General features: G+C 41.6%; 2 protein-coding genes, 1 long non-coding RNA gene and 1 pseudogene across 7 annotated transcripts in view; 2 read left to right on the top strand and 2 right to left on the bottom strand.

Annotated features, from left to right (window-relative positions):
* Positions 1 to 344: 344 nt before the first annotated feature.
* Positions 345 to 9864, bottom strand: LOC111980023 (helicase POLQ-like; annotated as a pseudogene).
* A 470-nt stretch (positions 9865 to 10334) lies between these two features.
* LOC111981301 (uncharacterized) lies at positions 10335 to 12131 on the top strand. 2 transcript variants are annotated; one of them, XR_002879580.1, is made up of 3 exons: positions 10382 to 11078; positions 11345 to 11731; positions 11993 to 12131. It is a non-coding gene; the product is annotated as an uncharacterized lncRNA (long non-coding RNA). The 2 variants fall into 2 exon arrangements; XR_002879579.2 differs by having other exon boundaries at positions 10335 to 11731.
* A 71-nt stretch (positions 12132 to 12202) lies between these two features.
* Positions 12203 to 15962, bottom strand: LOC111981299 (BRCA1-A complex subunit Abraxas 1). The gene is made up of 9 exons (XM_024012517.2): positions 15456 to 15962; positions 15205 to 15295; positions 15088 to 15124; positions 14880 to 14946; positions 14502 to 14698; positions 13397 to 13516; positions 13205 to 13289; positions 12983 to 13091; positions 12203 to 12899 (listed from the first exon to the last, which is right to left on the bottom strand). The coding sequence occupies exons 1-9, from the start codon at positions 15540 to 15542 to the stop codon at positions 12478 to 12480; spliced, it is 1215 nt and encodes a 404-aa protein (XP_023868285.1). The 5' UTR covers positions 15543 to 15962; the 3' UTR covers positions 12203 to 12477.
* A 1106-nt stretch (positions 15963 to 17068) lies between these two features.
* The window catches only part of LOC111981297 (glycerol-3-phosphate acyltransferase 3), a 31955-nt gene continuing 29842 nt past the window's right edge, over positions 17069 to 19181 (top strand). For 2 of the 4 annotated variants that reach the window (XM_070449521.1, XM_024012514.2), the window contains exons 1-3: positions 17074 to 17182; positions 17464 to 17662; positions 18051 to 18123. In XM_070449521.1, the coding sequence (XP_070305622.1) occupies positions 17495 to 17662; positions 18051 to 18123 (241 nt within the window). In that variant the 5' untranslated portion in view covers positions 17074 to 17182; positions 17464 to 17494. Of the gene's footprint in view, positions 17183 to 17463; positions 17663 to 18050; positions 18124 to 19181 lie in introns of all 4 variants that reach the window. The other 2 variants (XM_024012516.2, XM_024012515.2) reach the window with 2 other exon arrangements.

Here is a 19181-nt window from a genome sequence, read left to right as displayed (position 1 = left end):
AGCACGTGGAGTAATGAGTAGAATTCTGTGTTTACATGAAAAAGTGATTGCTTTTGTTAAAAAGCTTTTATCTTCATTTCCAATGAAAACTAGCACTAGAATAACTCCCTATATGTCCGACTACTCACTGATCTTGGGTCAAGCACGTGGGAGCCTGTCGATAAATTATGGCAACGCTGTAATAGAATGTAATATTTCCCATCCCATCACTGGTGATCATTGATCACTGAGCTTGAATTCTTTCATGGTTTTGATGCACTGTTTCACATGAGCATCTTATTCATCTCTATGGGATGGAATTATTACTCTATTTTGAAGAAATCTACCACATTATCACAAAAAAATAGAGATTCACATTATGTTTTAATAGCACTCCGATAAACAATATGTTACACCAAACAATATTAACACACCAGGCCAAAAAAAAGTAATGTTTACTAAATAAATCCACCCCAGCAACATATTTACAAAGAGGGGAGATCAAGAGGCATCATTAACAAGTCATCCACCTCCTCCTGAAGTGCATCAGCTTTCTCATTCAGCAGCATCTGAAACAAAGGAAGACCACAAAAAAGGACAATGATTACAGAGTAAATGCTCAACACGTCTCATCACAATCCCATTTTCTACGATATTCAATGTTTTTATTTATTCTGTATGGATTTAGGATGTAAACAGCGCAATTGTGTGTGTGTGTGCGTGCTAAGCATTTGACAACAGTCATACTTTTGCAGAAGCAACAATCTGATTGGCTTGTTTCTTGAAGAGGTTCTCCAAAGTCTTGACAAGAACGTTTGGGTCAGCATTGGCCAGATGAGCAAGTGTCTTATATCCAGCGTTGTACAGCTGCTTGGCTCTTCCCTGTCAAAAGCAGATAAATGGTTACAGCATGCAAAAATACTACTGGAACAATGCCTGAATAACTTGGCTAGGACAATTGCTCTTATAACTGGATACCTAAGATGTGGATATGTTTTTGTGGGCCTTTTGTTGACAGGTAAGTAGGACATTGACACCATTTTGAGGATGGTATAATGCCAATAAAATTAATAGAGATTTTTTTTAAAGTCTGACCTCCATGACTCCCGCTACCTCCATGAGAGGGATGAGCTCGGCCTGGACACAGTAGGTCAGCCTGCGGGTCAGCTCAGTCAGGAGAGCATTGAAGGGCCAGAACTCCTCCAGCTCCTGATAAACAGAGAGAGGACACAGTGAGATCAGTGGGGTCAAAATGGAAGGCAAAGAGCAGACAAAACTTAAGAGCTATTCTTAGTACTGAGAAGTGTTTGCAGTAACCCCAAGCCCTGTTACACTGAAGTGAAATCTCAATGTTCTTATGATAATCATGCATACGATATGGATCCATTTTCAGAGTGCCTCTATGAAACACTGACACGAGGGACAAATATAGTTATATTTAGCTTGCCTGGTCCCAAATGTCATTAACTGAGTATACCAAACATCAGAATGGCGCCAGAGGGCATGACTGACGTTTTACAGGCTCCTAACCAATTGTGCTATTTTGCCTGTTTTTTTCGTGTTGTTTGTAACTTATTTTGTATATAAATGTTTCTGCCACCGTCTCTTATGACCGAAAAGAGCTTCTGGATATCAGAACAGCGACTACTCGCATCGAACTGGAGAAAGATTGTTTCTTTAATGAGTCAGACGTGAAGGATTTACTGCTGATACCAGACCAGGCCCAAATTCATTGTTCGCAAAAAGAAGAGACGCCGATACAGGGGACGCAGATCCGGGTGCTTTGTGAGAATTTGGCGGCAAGTGGGTAATCCGCCTCTACCACCTGTCCTATTGGCCGCAGTGCAAATATTGGAGAATAAACAGGAGGAGCACCGTTCGAGACTATCCTACCAAAAGGACATTTCACCGAGTTGTGGCTGAATGACGACGTAGATAATCTACAGTTGGATGGGTTTTCTGTGCATCGGCAAGACAGAACAGCTACCTCCGGTAAGACAAGGGGTGGTGGTCTGTCTATTTGTCAATAACAGTTGGTGCGCAAAATCTAATATTAAAAGAAGTCAAGGTTTTGCTTGCCTGAGGTAAGATTATCTCATGAAAAGCTGTAGACCACACTAAATACCAAGAGAGTTCATCTAGATTTTTCGTAGCTGTCCATTTACCATCAAACCAATGCTGGCACTAAGACTGCATTCAACAAGATGCAAGCACGCCGACGAACCATCAAATAGGCAAAGCGTCAATACAGGACTAAGATTGAATCCTACAACACCGAGTCTGACGCTCATCGGATGTGGCAGGGCTTGCAAACAAAAAAAAACTCAGCACTGTCAACTGTGTTTATTTTCAGCAAACTTAATGTGTAAATATTTGTATGAACATAACAAGATTCAACAACTGAGACATAAACTGAACAAGTTCCACAGACATGTGACTAACAGAAATGGATTAATGTGTCCCTGAACAAAGGGGGGGGTCAAAATCAAAAGTAACACTCAGTATTGGTGTGGCCACCAGCTGCATTAAGTACTGCACCAGATTTGCCAGTTCTTGCTGTGAGATGTTACCCCACTCTTCCATCAAGGCACCTGCAAGTTCCCGGACATTTCTGGGTGGGGAATGGCCCTAGCCCTCATCTTCCGATCCGAAAGGTCCCAGACGTGCTCAATGGGATTGAGATCCGGGCTCTTCGCTGGCCATGGCAGGCCACTGACATTCCTGTCTTGCAGGAAATCACGCACAGGACGAGCAGTATGGCTGGTGGCATTGTCATGCTGGAGGGTCATGTCAGGATGAGCCTGCAGGAAGGGTACCACATGAGGGAGGAGGATGTCTTCCCTGTAACGCACTGTGTTGAGATTGCCTGCAATGACAACAAGCTCAGTCCGATGATGCTGTGACACACACCGCCCCAGACCATGACGGCCCTCCACCTCCAAATCGATCCCACTCCAGAGTACAGGCCTCGGTATAACGCTCATTCCTTCGACGATAAACACGAATCCGACCATCACCCCTGGTGAGACAAAACCGTGACTCGTCAGTGAAGAGCACTTTTTGCCAGTCCTGTCTGGTCCAGCAACGGTGCGTTTGTGCCCATAGGCGACGTTGTTGCCGGGGATGTCTGGTGAGGACCTGCCTTACAACAGGCCTACAAGCCCTGAGTCCAGCCTCTCTCAGCCTATTGCGGACAGTCTGAGCACTGATGGAGGGATTGTGCGTTCCTGGTGTAACTCGGGCAGTTGTTGTTGCCATCATGTACCTGTCCCGCAGGTGTGATGTTCAGATGTACCAATCCTGTGCAGGTGTTGTTACACGTGGTCTGCCACTGCGAGGACGATCAGCTGTCCGTCCTGTCTACCTGTAGCGCTGTCTTAGGCGTCTCACAGTACGTACATTGCAATGTATTGCCCTGGCCACATCTGAAGTCCTCATGCCTCCTTGCAGCATGCCTAAGGCACGTTCACGTAGATGAGCAAGGACCATGGGCATCTTTCTTTTGGTGTTTTTCAGAGTCAGTAGAAAGGCCTCTTTAGTGTCCTAAGTTTTCATAACTGTGACCTTAATTGCATACCGTCTGTAAGCTGTTAGTGTCTTAACGACAGTTCCACAGGTGCATGTTCATTAATTGTTTAAGGTTCATTGAACAAGATTTGGAAACAGTGTTTAAACCCTTTACAATGAACATATGTGAAGTTATTTGGATTTTTATGAATTATCATTGAAAGGCAGGGTCCTGAAAAAAGGGACGTTACTTTTTTTGCTGAGTTTATTACAGACTACAAAAGGAAGCCCAGCTGCGAGCTGCTCAGTGACACGAATCTACCAGACGAGCTAAATTGCTTCTATGCACGCTTCGATGCAAGCAAAACTGAAGCATGCATTAGAGCACCAGCTGTTCCGGACGAATGTGTGCACTATTGGTTAGAGCCTGTAAGTAAGCATTTCACTGTAAGGTCCTGTTGTACTCGGCACACGTGACAATGAAACTTTGATTTGATTTCTCACATGGAATATCCTTCATTTCTAAGAACAAGAATAGACTGACAAGTTTCAGAAGAAAGTCCTTGGTTTCTGGCCATTTTGAGCCAGTAATCGAACCCACAAATGCTGACTCTCCAGATACTCAACTAGTCTAAAGAAGGCCAGTTTTATTTCTTCTTTAAAATCAGAACAGTTTTCAGCTGTACTCGCAATTGCAAAAGGGTTTTCTAATGATCAATTACCTTTAAAAATTATAAACTTGGATTAGCTAACACAACGTGCCATTGGAACACAGGAGTGATGGTTGCTGATAATGGACCTCTGTACGCCTATGTAGATATTCCATAATCTGGAAATCTGCCGTTTCCAGCTTCAATAGTCATTTACAACATTAACAATGTCTACACTGTATTTCTGATACATTTTATGTTATTTTAATGGACAAAAAAAATGCTTTTCTATCAAAAATAAGGACATTTCTAAGTGACCCCACACTTTTGAACGGTAGTGTATATATTATTATAAATAAAGAATTAAGAAGCACATAAAGGCTCTAACCTGTCTGAAGTAGATCATCCAATCAGGCTTGCACTGGGAGACCATGTCATAGGGTGTTACCAGGTAGACCAGGTGGAGGAAACTATCCAGCATCAGGCTCTCCAGGCCTTTAGACAGGTCTCTATACAGGACCCCAGAGTAGGTCAGATCCACTGAGCCTGAGGAGGAGAGGGCAGACACACTTAAGACTGTAGGATTGATTCATAGAAAAAACATGTCTCTGTAACAGGATTGAAATGGATTCCTAAGCATGAAACACACCGAGAAGCTCACTGTCAATAGACTGGTGATAGGTACTTATCACACTGGGAGGCCGTTCCTTCTCTCGCTAAAACAAAAGCGGTACCTGCTGCTTGCCGAGTGAAGAAAATATAATTTCTACTTGTACAGTCGCAATGCTCGTCAGTGGCCAACAACTTGACTTTGAGCTAAAACAAGAGCATGAACCCCCACGTGTGGGAGCAAATAGCAGTGACAACAAAAAGGAAAAAGAGGGCATTTTCTCCATATATCCATGGATGAGCAAGTCACACTTCATATGCGATGTAGGCTATGGGATGGTAGCTAGCTAAATGCACAGACGCAATGCATGCAACACTAAATACTTCCTCCAAGCTAGCTAACCAATGTAGCTTGTATTGATATTATAATTATTTAAAAACAGCTGTGGCCATCTGGCTAGTATCAACAAGGGCTTTCTACAAAATAGCAAGATTAGCACAGCTAGCTAGCTAGCTAACAATGTCCTGGTATGGGAATAGAAATGGAATTAACACCAGCTCTGGAGTGTTTGAGAGTAGTTCACCTTTGTAAGTAGCTCTTCCTAGCTTGGTGACCTGCAGAGTCCTATCCTGTGGCTCTGTGGACACAGTGACAAGGCCTTTCTCTTTCAACAGCTCAACACACTCCTGTGTCACCTCCCACAGGCTCCTCTCCAAGCACACCTGTTTCTTCTGGACAGACAACAACGTACCATCCATGAAGTCTATGACCTGCTCTAAGCTGTTCGTGATCTGAAGGGAGACAAAGAAAAAAAACACAAAAACCATATAATCAATTCATTAATTAAGACCAAGTTCTTTGCTAAAAAGATACATTTAAAAAGGAAACTGGATTTTTCTGGAATTCACTTATGGATATTCTTCAAGAAGTGCACACATTTAATCCAATGACTGATAGGATGAGACTCAGAACACCCTTTCCGTTATCATGCATTAGGTTGCTTTTACAGATCTCCATTGGTGCGGACACAACCTTTTTGACCTGAAAATATAAAAAGGTGGACAGGAACAATGCATTAGATGAGTCTGTCAGAACGTGCAAACATAAGGACCTGATGTAGTCTTCTTGAGCACCGGACACAGGGAGCCGTTCCCACTGCTCCTTAGCTCCCCCAGCAACACAGCCTTCTCTGCCTGCTTGCACTGGATAATGTCCCTGGAGAATTGAAGAAGAAGTGGCATGTTGGATCAATCACAATCTACACAATCACAGCCACTGGACAGGCTTACCATTATTTGGAATACAGAGAGGAGGGATACAAAGATATGTCTCTTACTTTTTCAGGTATTTGCAGATCATCTCAGCCATGTTCTCACAATTTTTCTTGGTGGGACAGAAGACAATGCACGACTGGCTTGGAATGACCTCAGTTACCAAGGCAACAATATGATCCTGATCGATCTTCTGCATTGCACTGGAGTACTGGAAAACAGAAGGATTAGTCAGGTGTTAAGACTTCAAATACAATGTGTCAGCCTTCAACAGCCGACTGCCTGGTACTAGAGACAAGTATATATTTCATTACAAACCGGGTAGTTAGAGCCCTGAATGATGATTGGCTGAAAGCCGAGGTATATCAGACCGTATACAACGGGTAAGACAAAGCATTTATTTTTACTGCTCTAATTATGTTTGTAACCAGTTTATAATAGAAATAAGGCACCTCGGTGTTTGTGGTATATTACCAATATACCACGGCTAAGGGCTGTATTCAGGCACTCCGTGTCATAAGAACAGCCATTAGCCGTAGTATATTGGCCATATACCACACCCCCCTCAGGCCATATAAAATATGACTCTTCAAAATAAAATGGATGAACATACCTTAAGGTTTAGGAGCCGAGAGAACCTGAAGCAATCCTCTTTTGGGTCCACCTCATATATGCTGTCCTTCAGTTTAACATACTCCTTCAGCTCGACCTGAAACATAAACACCATGGCTATCAGTGGCCTACAATCATAGAGACAAAGCAGTGCACAACCCGCAGTCTAACTTGTATCCATTTTAAGTAAGGTTTCAAATAATATATATGTTGGTGATTTTCATGTTGCATGTAGACTCTCACAAACAAGAAGTAGGCATACCACAGAGGATAAAATGGCATTGCGTATATCAAGCCTATGGTTAGGAAATTACAAACCGGTCTGAAGTCATTAGTTTAGTTATCTGCGCTCAGAAACCCCTGAAGATCTTGGATATTGCCCAGAGTAGCACTCATTCCAATGATCTGAGTTGACTCTGTGTAAAGAGAAAACACATTTTTCAAAAGATCTCCAATCTCCATGAACATGATAAGAGTAAGAATAGCAGTCACAATTACTGCTGACATAGAGCACTTTGGCTAGTCATCTCAATGATAGCTCCTCTGCTACCATCACCCAACATGTGGAGCTAATAAAAACAGAAATAATTAGACACTACTGTACAATATAATTGATTGCATCAAATACACAATGCATCAGAGGATTCATTTTTTGTGTTTAGTGAGTGGCTATTCTATATTTGCCAATGTCTTAGATGTTTATGTAATAAGATATTTGCATACCTCGTCAACAACCACCAGCCCCACATTGTCCAGTCTGTTGGCCTCTATGAGGGAGTTGACCAGGCTGTGGGCCTTCTCAATGGTGGCGATGTACAGGGACCTCTTTCCCCTTCTCTTCACTGTAGGGAACCTGCCCTTACTGCCAGCATACTCCTCCACCATGAAGTCCAGCTCCAGGCCAAAACTGGCCAACCCCCGAACCTTGAAATGCATGCAATACAGCGCTCAGATTTTCCATTGACATGAGTTTTGTGACAATTTCCTAACTCAAATGTGACCTTGAATACTAAAATGTTGGATTATAATCCCTGTGTAGCTGGATGAAATGGGAATTATAGATAATTTGTAAACATAATATAATGACCACAATACCTTCTCCTGCACTAGAGATATGTATTGCAGAATGAAAATGGCATCCCTCTTTCTGCATAGAAGCTCTTTGAGGATGAGAATCTCAGCCACCAGAGTTTTCCCACCTCTGGTGGGCAGAGAGTAGATGAGGTTTCTCCTCTGCTGAACTGAGTCCAGGTTGACAGTTCTTCTGCCATTCTGAAATAGAAGAGAGCATTGATTATGATCCTCTGTAATATGAAGCAGGGCAAGAAATCCAATTACTCAAGACAACCACACACTTTTAAAACATGGTAAAACATGGTAAAATTGACACAGAACTATAGTGAGGACATGCAATTAGACAGGGAAAAGGGGTAGAAAGCTATTCACCATATAAATCTTTGATTCCTTTGAGATTACATATCAGCGCCTTCACTTTGGTGGGAAGACCGAAGAAAGGCCCAAGGTCCATTTTCTCCATGGAGACAGATTCCATAGCCTGCATGGCAACACTGATCTCCTCTGTAACTATGGCCTCCTTCTGCATTGCAGTCCGTGAGACACTAGAAAGAGCTGCTGCATTAACCAGCATGGCTCTCTTCAGATGATCTGACATGCTCTTCCTCGCCTTGGGGACCACACCTGCATTGTGCCTCTCATTTCCATCTTCAGTGCTGATGTAACGGATGTGAAATGGCTAGCTAGTTAGCGGGTACGCGCTACTAGCATTTCAATCAGTTACGTCACTTGCTCTGAGACTTAAGTAGGGTTGCCCCTTGCTCTGCAAGGGCCGTGGCCTTTGTGGAGCGATGGGTAACGATGCTTCGTGGGCGACCGTTGTTGATGTGTGCAGAAGGTCCCTGGTTCGCGCCCGTGTCGGGGCGAGGGGACGACGTAAAGTTATACTGTTACATTGATGCTGTTGACCCGGATCACTGGTTGCTGCGGAAAAGGAGGAGGTTGAAAGGGGGGTGAGTGTAACGGATGTGAAATGGCTAGCTAGTTAGCGGTGGTCCGCGCTAATAGCGTTTCAATCGGTTACGTCACTCTTGCTCTGAGACTTAAGTAGGGTTGCCCCTTGCTCTGCAAGGGCCGCGGCTTTTGTGGAGCGATGGGTAACGACGCTTCTTGGGTGTCAGTTGTTGATGTGTGCAGAGGGTCCCTGGTTCGCGCCCGTGTCGGGGCGAGGGGACGGTCTAAAGTTATACTGTTACACTGACAGACTCAGGACGTCTCGTAGGCATGGACGTTTTGTCCCCATCTGGACAGCAGATCCGCTCTGCTGTTTGGAGAGTCCTGTTGAAAGGCGAGCTGTGAGCTTTGCATGTCTCTGAAAAAGTCATTACTGAAGCACTTCAGGATTGAGTCTGTCATTGAGTCATCACGTGATTTTTTCAGATAGTTGTCGGTTGAAGACTTCAGTGAGGTGAAGTCAGGGTTCTCATGCTGCAGAACCACAGGGTATTGGTAGCTGGTTGCATGGTCAATGTCATACCATCTCATGTTCTGCTCCTCTCTATCCAGCTTGGCCAGGAAAGAACTGTCACCTACAATGCTGTCATAGTCCCCAAATAAATCCTCAGTGTCACTACAGTACTGCAAAAGAAATGTAAAACTGTTAATACATGTGTAACGCATTACTAGACAATATATGATCAGACCACAAACAGTGTACTGTACGGTTGTTATGTTAGCTACCCACCTCACTGAACTTTGCATCCATAGATTGGTCCATAGCCCTGGGATGCTCCATTTCGCCTGTGCTGTTGTCAGGATATTGTCGTCCAGAAGCACTGGGTCTTTTCCTTACGGGCGTGAGATGACTTCTGAGCCCATCTCTGGACCTCTTCCTCGAGGACACTCGTTTTACTTTGATCTCGGCACTCATTGTCAAACCTGACTCTGTCTGACACCTAGCCTAAGCATACCAGTCATGTTGGCATGCTAGTTAATTAAGTAACGTTGCATTCAATACAAGCATGGTGGCTGACAGGTTGAGCTCCCCAATTACTTGGTAAATTAGTCAACTTGGGTGAGTGAGTTAACAAACTAGCTTTAAAAAATGTTTTACTAGCTAACGTTGATTAACGTTAGATAACGAAATGTTAGCCAGAAAACTCAACGTCTTTCGTTACTTTACGTTAACTGAACGTAACTAAATTAATTTGTTAGACATGGTTAAAGCTTAGCTTACTACCAAACGACTCAAAAAAGTACTGTATATACAGAGGAGAACTTATTTAAATTAGTTAAATGGCTACGGTACAGAGAATGCAATTGTAAACGGTTAGTGCTATCAGGGATCCTTGGGGCGTCCATACCCGATTTTTAAACCCTATTCTACCCCAACCCGAAACCCTTACCGTAACCGTTTTAAATGTCAACTTCAATTGGGTGACGTTAGAGTTGGATCCGTTTAGATTTGTCTAATGCTTTACTAGTAAACATGAGTTTATTTAACGGATTAGCCCATCAGAGACGAGTAAATATATAAATCTAACTTCAAATTGAGTCCAGTGGAGTAAACAGACTGTATTTATTCCGACCTATTGACAGTGATACAATTAGTTCATATTTGCAGTAACGTATTTTAATATTTTATATTCATTATATTTGTTATAAGGAATTATTAAGATGTGTTATATGGAAATTTAACAAACTATCACTTTGAAAATCCATTCATTTTGGGAAGAACTACTGATCATGCACCAACATTTAAACTTGAACAGGATGTGACGTCAATGTTGTTTTCTTCACACAGCAGGTCAAAAATGCTCGCTGTCCGAAGCGTTCGATCTTTAATTAAACATTTCACGGCTTGGAGGCACATATAAGAATGCAGTTTTATTATTGTGTATACATTTCATGGCTAGGGATAAAAGCACAATCATACTGACGTTTGTAATGATTAAGATAACCTAGTATTAGCTAGCCAAATGGCTAACCTCTAACTGTAGCTATGCCATCCATTGTTAGCTAACGTTAACTAGCCACATGTGTCCTATAAACTAGCTAACTATCCAGCATCCTACCCGTTCACTTACAGCTACATTAGGGTCGGACATAATTCCCGTGTAGATTAAGAAACCACAGAGCCAGTGCTGTAATATTTGTGATGAGACTATTCGGAGTACAACGCATTTGTCATCCCTGGATTGATGTACATTTCCGAACCATATATTTTGCCAGTTCCGCGGTGTCTTAATCTATACAGGAATGCTGTCCGACCCTATGTAAGCAAACGGGTCGGATCTGCTGGCCAATAAACTAGCTAGCTGGCCAGAGTAAACTCTATATTTGATGTAAGCTAACGTCCTCTTTACTTTTTTCGCAGAACAATGTCTCAGAAGTATCCCAGGCTCGTCTAATGTAGTCCAGAAGAAGGATGAAATTGTAAACGATTTAATATGCATATGTAACGTTACTATTAGCTAGCTATCCATCTAGTAAGAGTGCACAAAGAAAAACTATATGGATGGAATAATTGGGTTTCGGATGACATTTTAAAATGCAAATATAACTTGATTCTTATGTACTCTTAGTGCTCAAGGAGTGACATTCCACATGACGAACATTACTGTTTTAAACAGGATTTGATCTATGGCAACTACATTGTTGGATGGATTCACATAACTTTATGTACATGTTTATCTCCCCAGCCATTATGGATGGAGAATCCATATGAACAACCACAGAAGGGCTGCATTCTGTGACATCACAGTGGACTTCCAAGAATGTTCAGGTCTGTCAGACTACAGTACCTAATACTGTACTGATGAGCAGAGATGCAATTGAGCAATGTTTAATTATAAAATGCATACATTTCCTCAACTTCTTTCCAATAGCTGCTGTCCCTGTTTATAAACCGCCACACAGGAAGAATTTACAGTAGGCACGTAACATGTGAGAACTTGGTCAGATAAAGCTAAACATGTTCATATCACATCACCAGGCTGTCATGTCATATTAACAAGGTGTTTATTCCTTTCCAGGTCTGTGGTAAGAAACAGAGGGAGATTTCCAAAGCCATAAAGCTCATTCTATGGGTAAGTCATCAAATCACTCATTTTATTGACTGGTCTTGGGACAGAATATCATATGGTCCAATACTCTTGGGTGAGCAGCATTAAGCCTTGAGGTTGCTCTGTGATAGATGGTGCATTGACATTTACAAAGAGAAACTATCACAACTTACCAGAGGGTACTGATGACATTGTGTGCTACAGACCTGTCTATGGCTCAAAATGACCATGTTTTGATCATTTAGGCCTTTTTGTAATAAATACTGATAATATTTTCCTCCGCAGGATTCATGTCTGGACCCACATTATGAAAGATCCAAACACTTTCGACAACCAGCACTTGGAGTAACTGTCAGCCTTTATTGGGGAACTAGTGTAGGATAGATACTGTAATAATTGTATTAAAATAATTCTTAATGTGGAATATTGCTTGTTAATCTAGTCTTTGAGCTGCTATGCTTGGGTTGAGCCATGAAACCAATAATCATAACTCACTACACGTGAAAATAATTTAATGCAATTATGTACAAGTTCAATAACAGCTTGAATATAAAAAAAATTGTTGATAAACACTAAAGTTATTATAATCAAGAATTTGGACAGTCACTTCTAAATAAAACATGTTGCCCCTAAAAATAAGCTAAGTAGTGAAGGCATCCCTGCAAACATATCAAGTTTTCAGTTATTGATAGAGGACTGTTACAGGGGAATGTCACAGAATTTCCTATAATCCATAAACAGTGACCATTCTTGAGTGGTCCATTGGGTCCTCAGAAGACCGGGGAGTTGGATACATCTAAATTATTTCCGTTCTGATTGGGTGGGATCAAATCCTCCTCGGTCTCTGACCCACTGACTGACAAAGACTCCTCAGTCTCCTCCAGCATGCCTTTCCTCCTCTTGGGCACCTCAGATGATTCACGAAGGGGACGTTTTCTCCAGGATGTACCTCCGCCTCTCCCAAGCCTCCCCTTCCTGGCTTTAGGGAGTGTATGACTCAGGATCAAAGGCAGTGTTGTGGCGATGTCTATGCCATGGTCAGTCCTGCAGCAGAACTCAGGCAATGGAAACCCCTGGAAGTTTAGAGCCTGCGTTTGGAGTAGAGATTCCCCAGGAAATAGTGTTTTGATGACCTCGCAGAGCAGCACATTCTCCTGGGGCTGTGCCGGGGTGGAGGCTCCATCTGCGGAGACTGGAAACAAAAACGTAAATAAAATGTTTAATACACACGAGAATAAATCAAGACTGATTCATCAATAGAAACAAAGGTTATACTTTCTCTCAGCTCTTGTTTCCCATCATTGACCATCCTTCTTAGATCAGAAACGTCTGCAAGCAGCTTCTCGACCAATCGTTCACTCTCCTCCACTTTCTTACATGCCATCTGTGAAAAGAAATAAACAAATCCCAGGTGACACCATGTTTACCAATGGTTGTACTGTACAGTCTTTTGTACATGTTTTTTTTTACATTTCTCTTGCCATCAATTCAACTTACCTTCAGTTCACCCTGCAAGGAGTTGTTCATGTCATTAATCTCATCCACCTCATGCAGAGATCCATCGGAGGAGAAGAATTTAGATCTACACAGGACAAAAAGTGTAAGACTAGTCATACAGGTACCAGACAAACACACATATTAAATTTTTCAAAGTCAATAGTGCCCAGTGCTGAGGCCCAGTAGTAGTACCTGTGTTTCCTAACAGCATGGTTGTAGTTGACTGATGAACAAGATGCAGAGAGTCTCCAGTAGTCCTGCTCTTCCAACAAACCCAGGTTGCTGACCAGGACAGGAACACTGCAATACTGACTAATAATAACATTTAAAAAAGGGATTTCTTGAAAGGTGCTTTAAATCCAAGGACTGTACAGCAAGAGTAAAAAACAAAAACAAGGATAAAACTACAGTGTACAAGACATTAGGAATACCTGATGATGCCATTTTATTTGTATTTAACTAGGCAAGTAATTTAAGAACAAATTCTTATTTACAAGGAAGGCCAAACCCCCTAACCCGGACGATGCTGGGCCAATTGTGCGCAGCCCTATGTGGCTCCCGATAACGGCCGGTTGTGACAGCCTGGGAACGAACCAGGGTCTGTAGTGATGCCTCTAGCACTGCTGTGCCACCCGGGAGGCCAATAGACTGACCAGGTGAAAGCCATGATCCGTTATTGATGGCACTTATTAAATCCACTTCTATCAGTGTAGATGAAGGGGAGGAGACACGTTAAAGATGGATTTTTTTTTAGCCTTGAGACAATTGAGAAATGGATTGTGTATGTGTGCCATTCAGAGGGTGAATGGGCAAGACACAAGATTGAAGTGCCTTTGAACAGGGTATGGTAGTTGGTGCCAGTCGCAACAGTTTGAGTGTCAAGAACTGCAACACTGCTGGGTTTTCCACACAACAGTTTCCTGTGTGTATTAAGAATATTCCACCACCCAAAGGACATCCAGCCAACTATGTGAAGCATTGGAATCAACATGGGCCAGCATCTGTGGAACGCTTGACACCTTGTAGAGTCCATGCCCCGACTAATTGAGGTTGTTCCCGAGAGCAAAGGGGGTGCAACTCAATATTAGGAAGGTGTTCCAAATGTTTTGTACTCGGTGTAGAATACATTTTATTTTATTTTTTAAACTGCTTAAGCTAGAGCTGAGTAAGGGCTGAGCTAAACAGAAAACCATTCTGAACAGATCGGTTTTTAGTGAAGGCAGTGATAGACTACTCACAGTGCAACACAGTTTGATTCAAAACAGTGTGAAGGCCATCAAAATGTGAATGTACTGACCTGCCATGTGATCTGTAGACTGCATACTCCAGTTTGTGAGTGGAGCCTGATGTTGTGATCTCACTGGGTGTCAGTAGCAGAAAGATCAGCTCGTGATTGGAGAGTGCTCTCTTCAGGTTCTCGTGGACTACTTGCTCTCTGAAGGTAATTTGTTGATCTGTGTTTCTCCGCTGTTTATACCAACCAATCACATTCTCCTGGATAGGAAAGTCAAATAGAAGAAAGAGGGTGAATAAAAGTGTGCTTTGTTTGCTATCAAACAAGATAGGAAAGAAACGCAAACAACTTGCCTAATGGCACAGGTTCCTTTACTTCCTGGACTTTTGCAATACCACCATCTGTGACATCAATATTACCACGCTATCTTCTTCCACTTACCTCCTTATAGTTGGATAAAATGTGCCTTATTTCATCCTGGTTCACCTCCCCTATTCTATTATAGAAGCTAAGGGAGGTGGAGAGAAATAGATTTGTTTAAGTGACATGCTTCCAGAAATAATCTATGATAGTAAGTGATATACTGTTGAAATAGTTACACACACAGCTGAATCACAATTTTAAGAAACCTTTAGTCACTGCAGTTTACCTATTGAGCTTGCGACATGATATGTGTTTCTGAATGTCTGGAACAGAAAGCAGGGTGAGACAGTCAGTACACACCAAGATTATATTATAAAATGTAGGTACACAACTGATGACTCACTTATTGTATGCTCAAACTGTATGTTGTCGATTTGAGAGTCAGTGATGTTGCTTCGCTCTTCAGCTTTGGTCTCCCCGAGAATGAGACCTTCCTGCAAAATGTTATGAGGTAACGTTACATACATGTGTACGGTCAGTTTAATAAAATAACTAGTATCTGAATGAGTAAGCTATTTGGTCAGACCTATCTGTTGTGGTGTTAGCCAACTAGCTAACGTAGCTAGTTAGCTAGCGATCTAGCCAACTACTTACCACATCAGAATCACTGTTCAAGTGCTGGAACATCAATGAACCAAGAACAAATCCGGAGACGCGAATATAAGAGTTTGAATCCTCCATGCTTCTTTTTGTCAGAAAGACAACATCAAAAGTGTTACCACACAAACATAAGGAGTAACCCAGACACGTCACAGGGGCTATAAAGCTGAAGCATCCGTTTAGAACGTTTTCTCGCCACCAAATATGGTAGTGAGAGGAAGTTCAGTCGCGGGTAGCGGGAGAGGATGTAACTAGGTGAAACTGGACTGACATTCTGCTAATTTTATCATCGATGAAACATCTGATCTCCAATACATTGTTCTGTTCCCAAAACGACAATATGTTACGAACACAGTGCACTAAGTTGAATAGACTTGACGCTTTGCCAAAGTTTTAAAAATGGCGTTGTTTAGAAGGAGTGCAATGTCGAATTGCGTTAATGCACACGCGCATTTCATAGAGAAGACGTTTCCTAACTGAAATATGCAAATATATGCCAATAGGATCTCGCTAGCTCGTGCTTAGCTTTGCCCACCTCCTTGCTTGTTCTGCCCACCATGCTTCATTTCCTTCCACTGTAAACGTCACAGATAAACTATCTCGGGTTAGTTATAAATATATTTGGTGTTACGATTGCGTAAAAACAGCGCTACCTGCAATGGCAGGCGCATCACTTTTTCTGCGCAGCTGAATATGCACGAAAGCTGAACTTTTTTCGAGCAACTCGCCAGTGCGGGGAGTGGTTTTATTATTTCCACTAGTTACCACAGCCATAAAGTCAAAATGGCTATATCGTAGAAATTCATGTAAAAAAAATGCTTTTGGTCTTAATTTATGGTTAGGGTTAGGCATAAGGTTAGCTGTTTGGTTAATGTTAGAGTTCGGTTTAAAATCACTTTTTTAGGAAGATACAGTGGTGTAAATTACTTAAGTAAAAACACTTGAAAGTACTACCTAAGTCGGTTTTTTTGTGTATCTGTACTTAAGTTTACTATTTATGTTTGACTACTTTTACTTTTACATTACTACATTCCTAAATACAAGTATGCAGTTTTTACTCCATCCATTTTCCATTAAACCCAAAAGTACATTTTGAATGCTTAGCAGGACAGGACAATTGTCTAATTCACACACGTATCAACAACCCTGGTCAACCCTACTGCCTCTGATCTGGCGGACTCACTAACACAAATGCTTAGTTTGTAAATTATGTGTTGGAGAGTGCTCCTGGCTATCCGTAAATTTAAAAAAAAGAAAAAAAAGAAACGTATGCCATCTGGTTTGCTTTATATAAGGAATTTGAAATGTATTTATACTTTTACTTAAGTATATTTTAGCAATGACATTTACTTTTAATACTTAAGTATATTTAAAACCAAATACTTTTAGACTTTTACGCAAGTATTATTTTACTGGGTGACTTTCAATGTTACTTGAGTTATTTTCTATTAAGGTATCTTTACTTTTACTCAAGTATGAAAATGGGGTATTTTCTTCACCACTGAGAAGATGCATTGTCTTGTAGGTGCATTGTAGAAATAGGCGCGGTTTATGACTTTGTGAATGTGGTAACTAGTGACGTCCTGGTTTTATTTTTTACAGCAGATCTTGTGCACTGTCCTGTTGCTGACTACACTGTTGGGTTGCAACCTGCAACCTCTACCGCTACAGCGAGGTACAGAAGAATGGAAAACTCGCTAAAACAACGAAGAGGTCTTCAGGTTACTATTTCTCTTTAATACATTTGGAAACATTTCATGTTCTGCAGTCAAACTCGGATATGGTAGACTCAATAATGTAAGCTATTTCTAGTGGTTCTCTTCTCGGCTATTTCGGTGTTCATATCCCGTTTCAGATCCTGTTTACCTAGCTAACTTTACATAGCTAACTACCTAGCTAGGCCCAAGTCAAAAATATGAATTCAGTCTCCTCTATTATAACAACAAAATATAATGCTTATTTGGAATGAATAGCTAATAAACGTTATGTCTCTCTTCTGTAGATAACTTGAACCCTATGTGCCATACCAGTGGATGACAGATCTCTGTGAGTTAGGGATGGATGACCTGTGGAGTGTAACGACTTTGTTGCTGCAGGTGTGGTTCTCCGTGATGATTGGGCTCATCATGATACCTGCTATGTTTGGCCTCTCCCTGGGGGTCACTTCGGTCTACATTCAGATTCTGGTCAAGATATTGGAGGTAACTGCTGGAAGTTCTGGAAGAGCTCAAATTCTGAAATTTCGGGATAGCTCACTATTTCTTATTTTATTCTGAAACATTTTATTGAAGCATAACTTCATATAGCATCTAATAAAGAACTATGTTATTCTGTTTGCGAACAGATGATTTATGAAAAGATACATATTTTTTGTATAAATGCATTAATCGGATATTAATGGATTTATATTCACTACTATATGTAGGATTTTGTGCTCTGTATACTGTATTCATGTTGCCCCCTGATCCCTTAGACCAGACGGACATAGTTAATGTTCAATGTGGGGAACGCGGGGCAGTTGGGCAAGATGCAGTATGTAGAAAGCATTGTGTGTGAGGTCAGCTGAAAATAACTCTGTTCTTTGGGCAGTGGGCCACCCTGCGGATCCAGAGAGGACACAGGGATCGACCCACTTTGCCAGTGCCTGCTCCGCTACCCAATGGTGAGTGACATTACACTCACTACCCATCGATGAATGAGTTCATGCTGAGGTCTGGAGGGACCCTGTCTGTGTAACTTATTGTGGATGACTATCAAATTGTAGCCTAATCTTTATTTTATTCGTTAACTTTTGTACTAAGCAATTGTTTTCTATTGTTCCTTCACTATGCTGAATGATACCTTTTGAATCAATACTCTTTAGTTTGTATTTGCCCCTAACTGAAATGTGAATAGCCTTGTGATAATTATTAGACTAATTACACAGTAATAAGGTAATTATACATCCAGTAAGTTGAGTTGAGTTCTGATGGTCTATAGGAGAAATATTTGAATTCAGCAGAACTGCATTTCCAACATCCCATTGGAATGTGGAGTCCTTGGTTCTGCTCTTAGAGCATATTGTTCTGTAGTATGAGGGGTTGAATTCAGCTCTTATCTGGAAGGAGTAGAGTAGACCCTGTACATGTGACTGTGTGTCGGTGTGGTGGCTTATGATTGGTCAGCTTATGATTGGTCAGCTCAGCTGATGTGGGGTTGCGGAGTGGTCATCACGAGCTTCTATACCCACAATATCATAAATAAAGTCTGCCCATTTCTACAATTTATCTTCTTAAAAGTATATTTTAAAAGTAACCATAACCCTAACCTTAACCACACCGCTAACCTTACGCCTAACCCTAACCTTAAATTAAGACCAAAAAGCATTTTTTTGTAGCCAAGTTTTACTTTGTGGCTATGGAATCTGACTTTGGGGATATGGAAGCTAGTGGAAACCGTGCAGAGTGGAGCAGCCGTGTCCCACTCTGATGATGCAATAGAGGATTGCATAACTTCAGGCAGAAAACTGACTCTGTGTGTAGCTTAACCCTCAACCCATGCTGTGAAATACTGTATGCCCCCTTCATCTTCTCTTCCTGGAAATATACTGTACAACGTTTGAAAGACGTCACATCACCGTCTTCAGTGGAGCTATGTTGAGTTAAATTTGCTATTTATTAGACATGTATATCATATTCTATTTTGAACTGCCTTGAAGATTCCAGAAGATCGGATTTATAC

Source organism: Salvelinus sp. IW2-2015, linkage group LG20, assembly GCF_002910315.2.
Source record: "Salvelinus sp. IW2-2015 linkage group LG20, ASM291031v2, whole genome shotgun sequence".
In the NCBI taxonomy this organism is placed as follows: Eukaryota; Metazoa; Chordata; class Actinopteri; order Salmoniformes; family Salmonidae; genus Salvelinus; species Salvelinus sp. IW2-2015.
The sequence above is the reverse complement of the archived record's forward strand: the minus strand, read 5'-3'. Positions and strand labels throughout refer to the sequence as shown.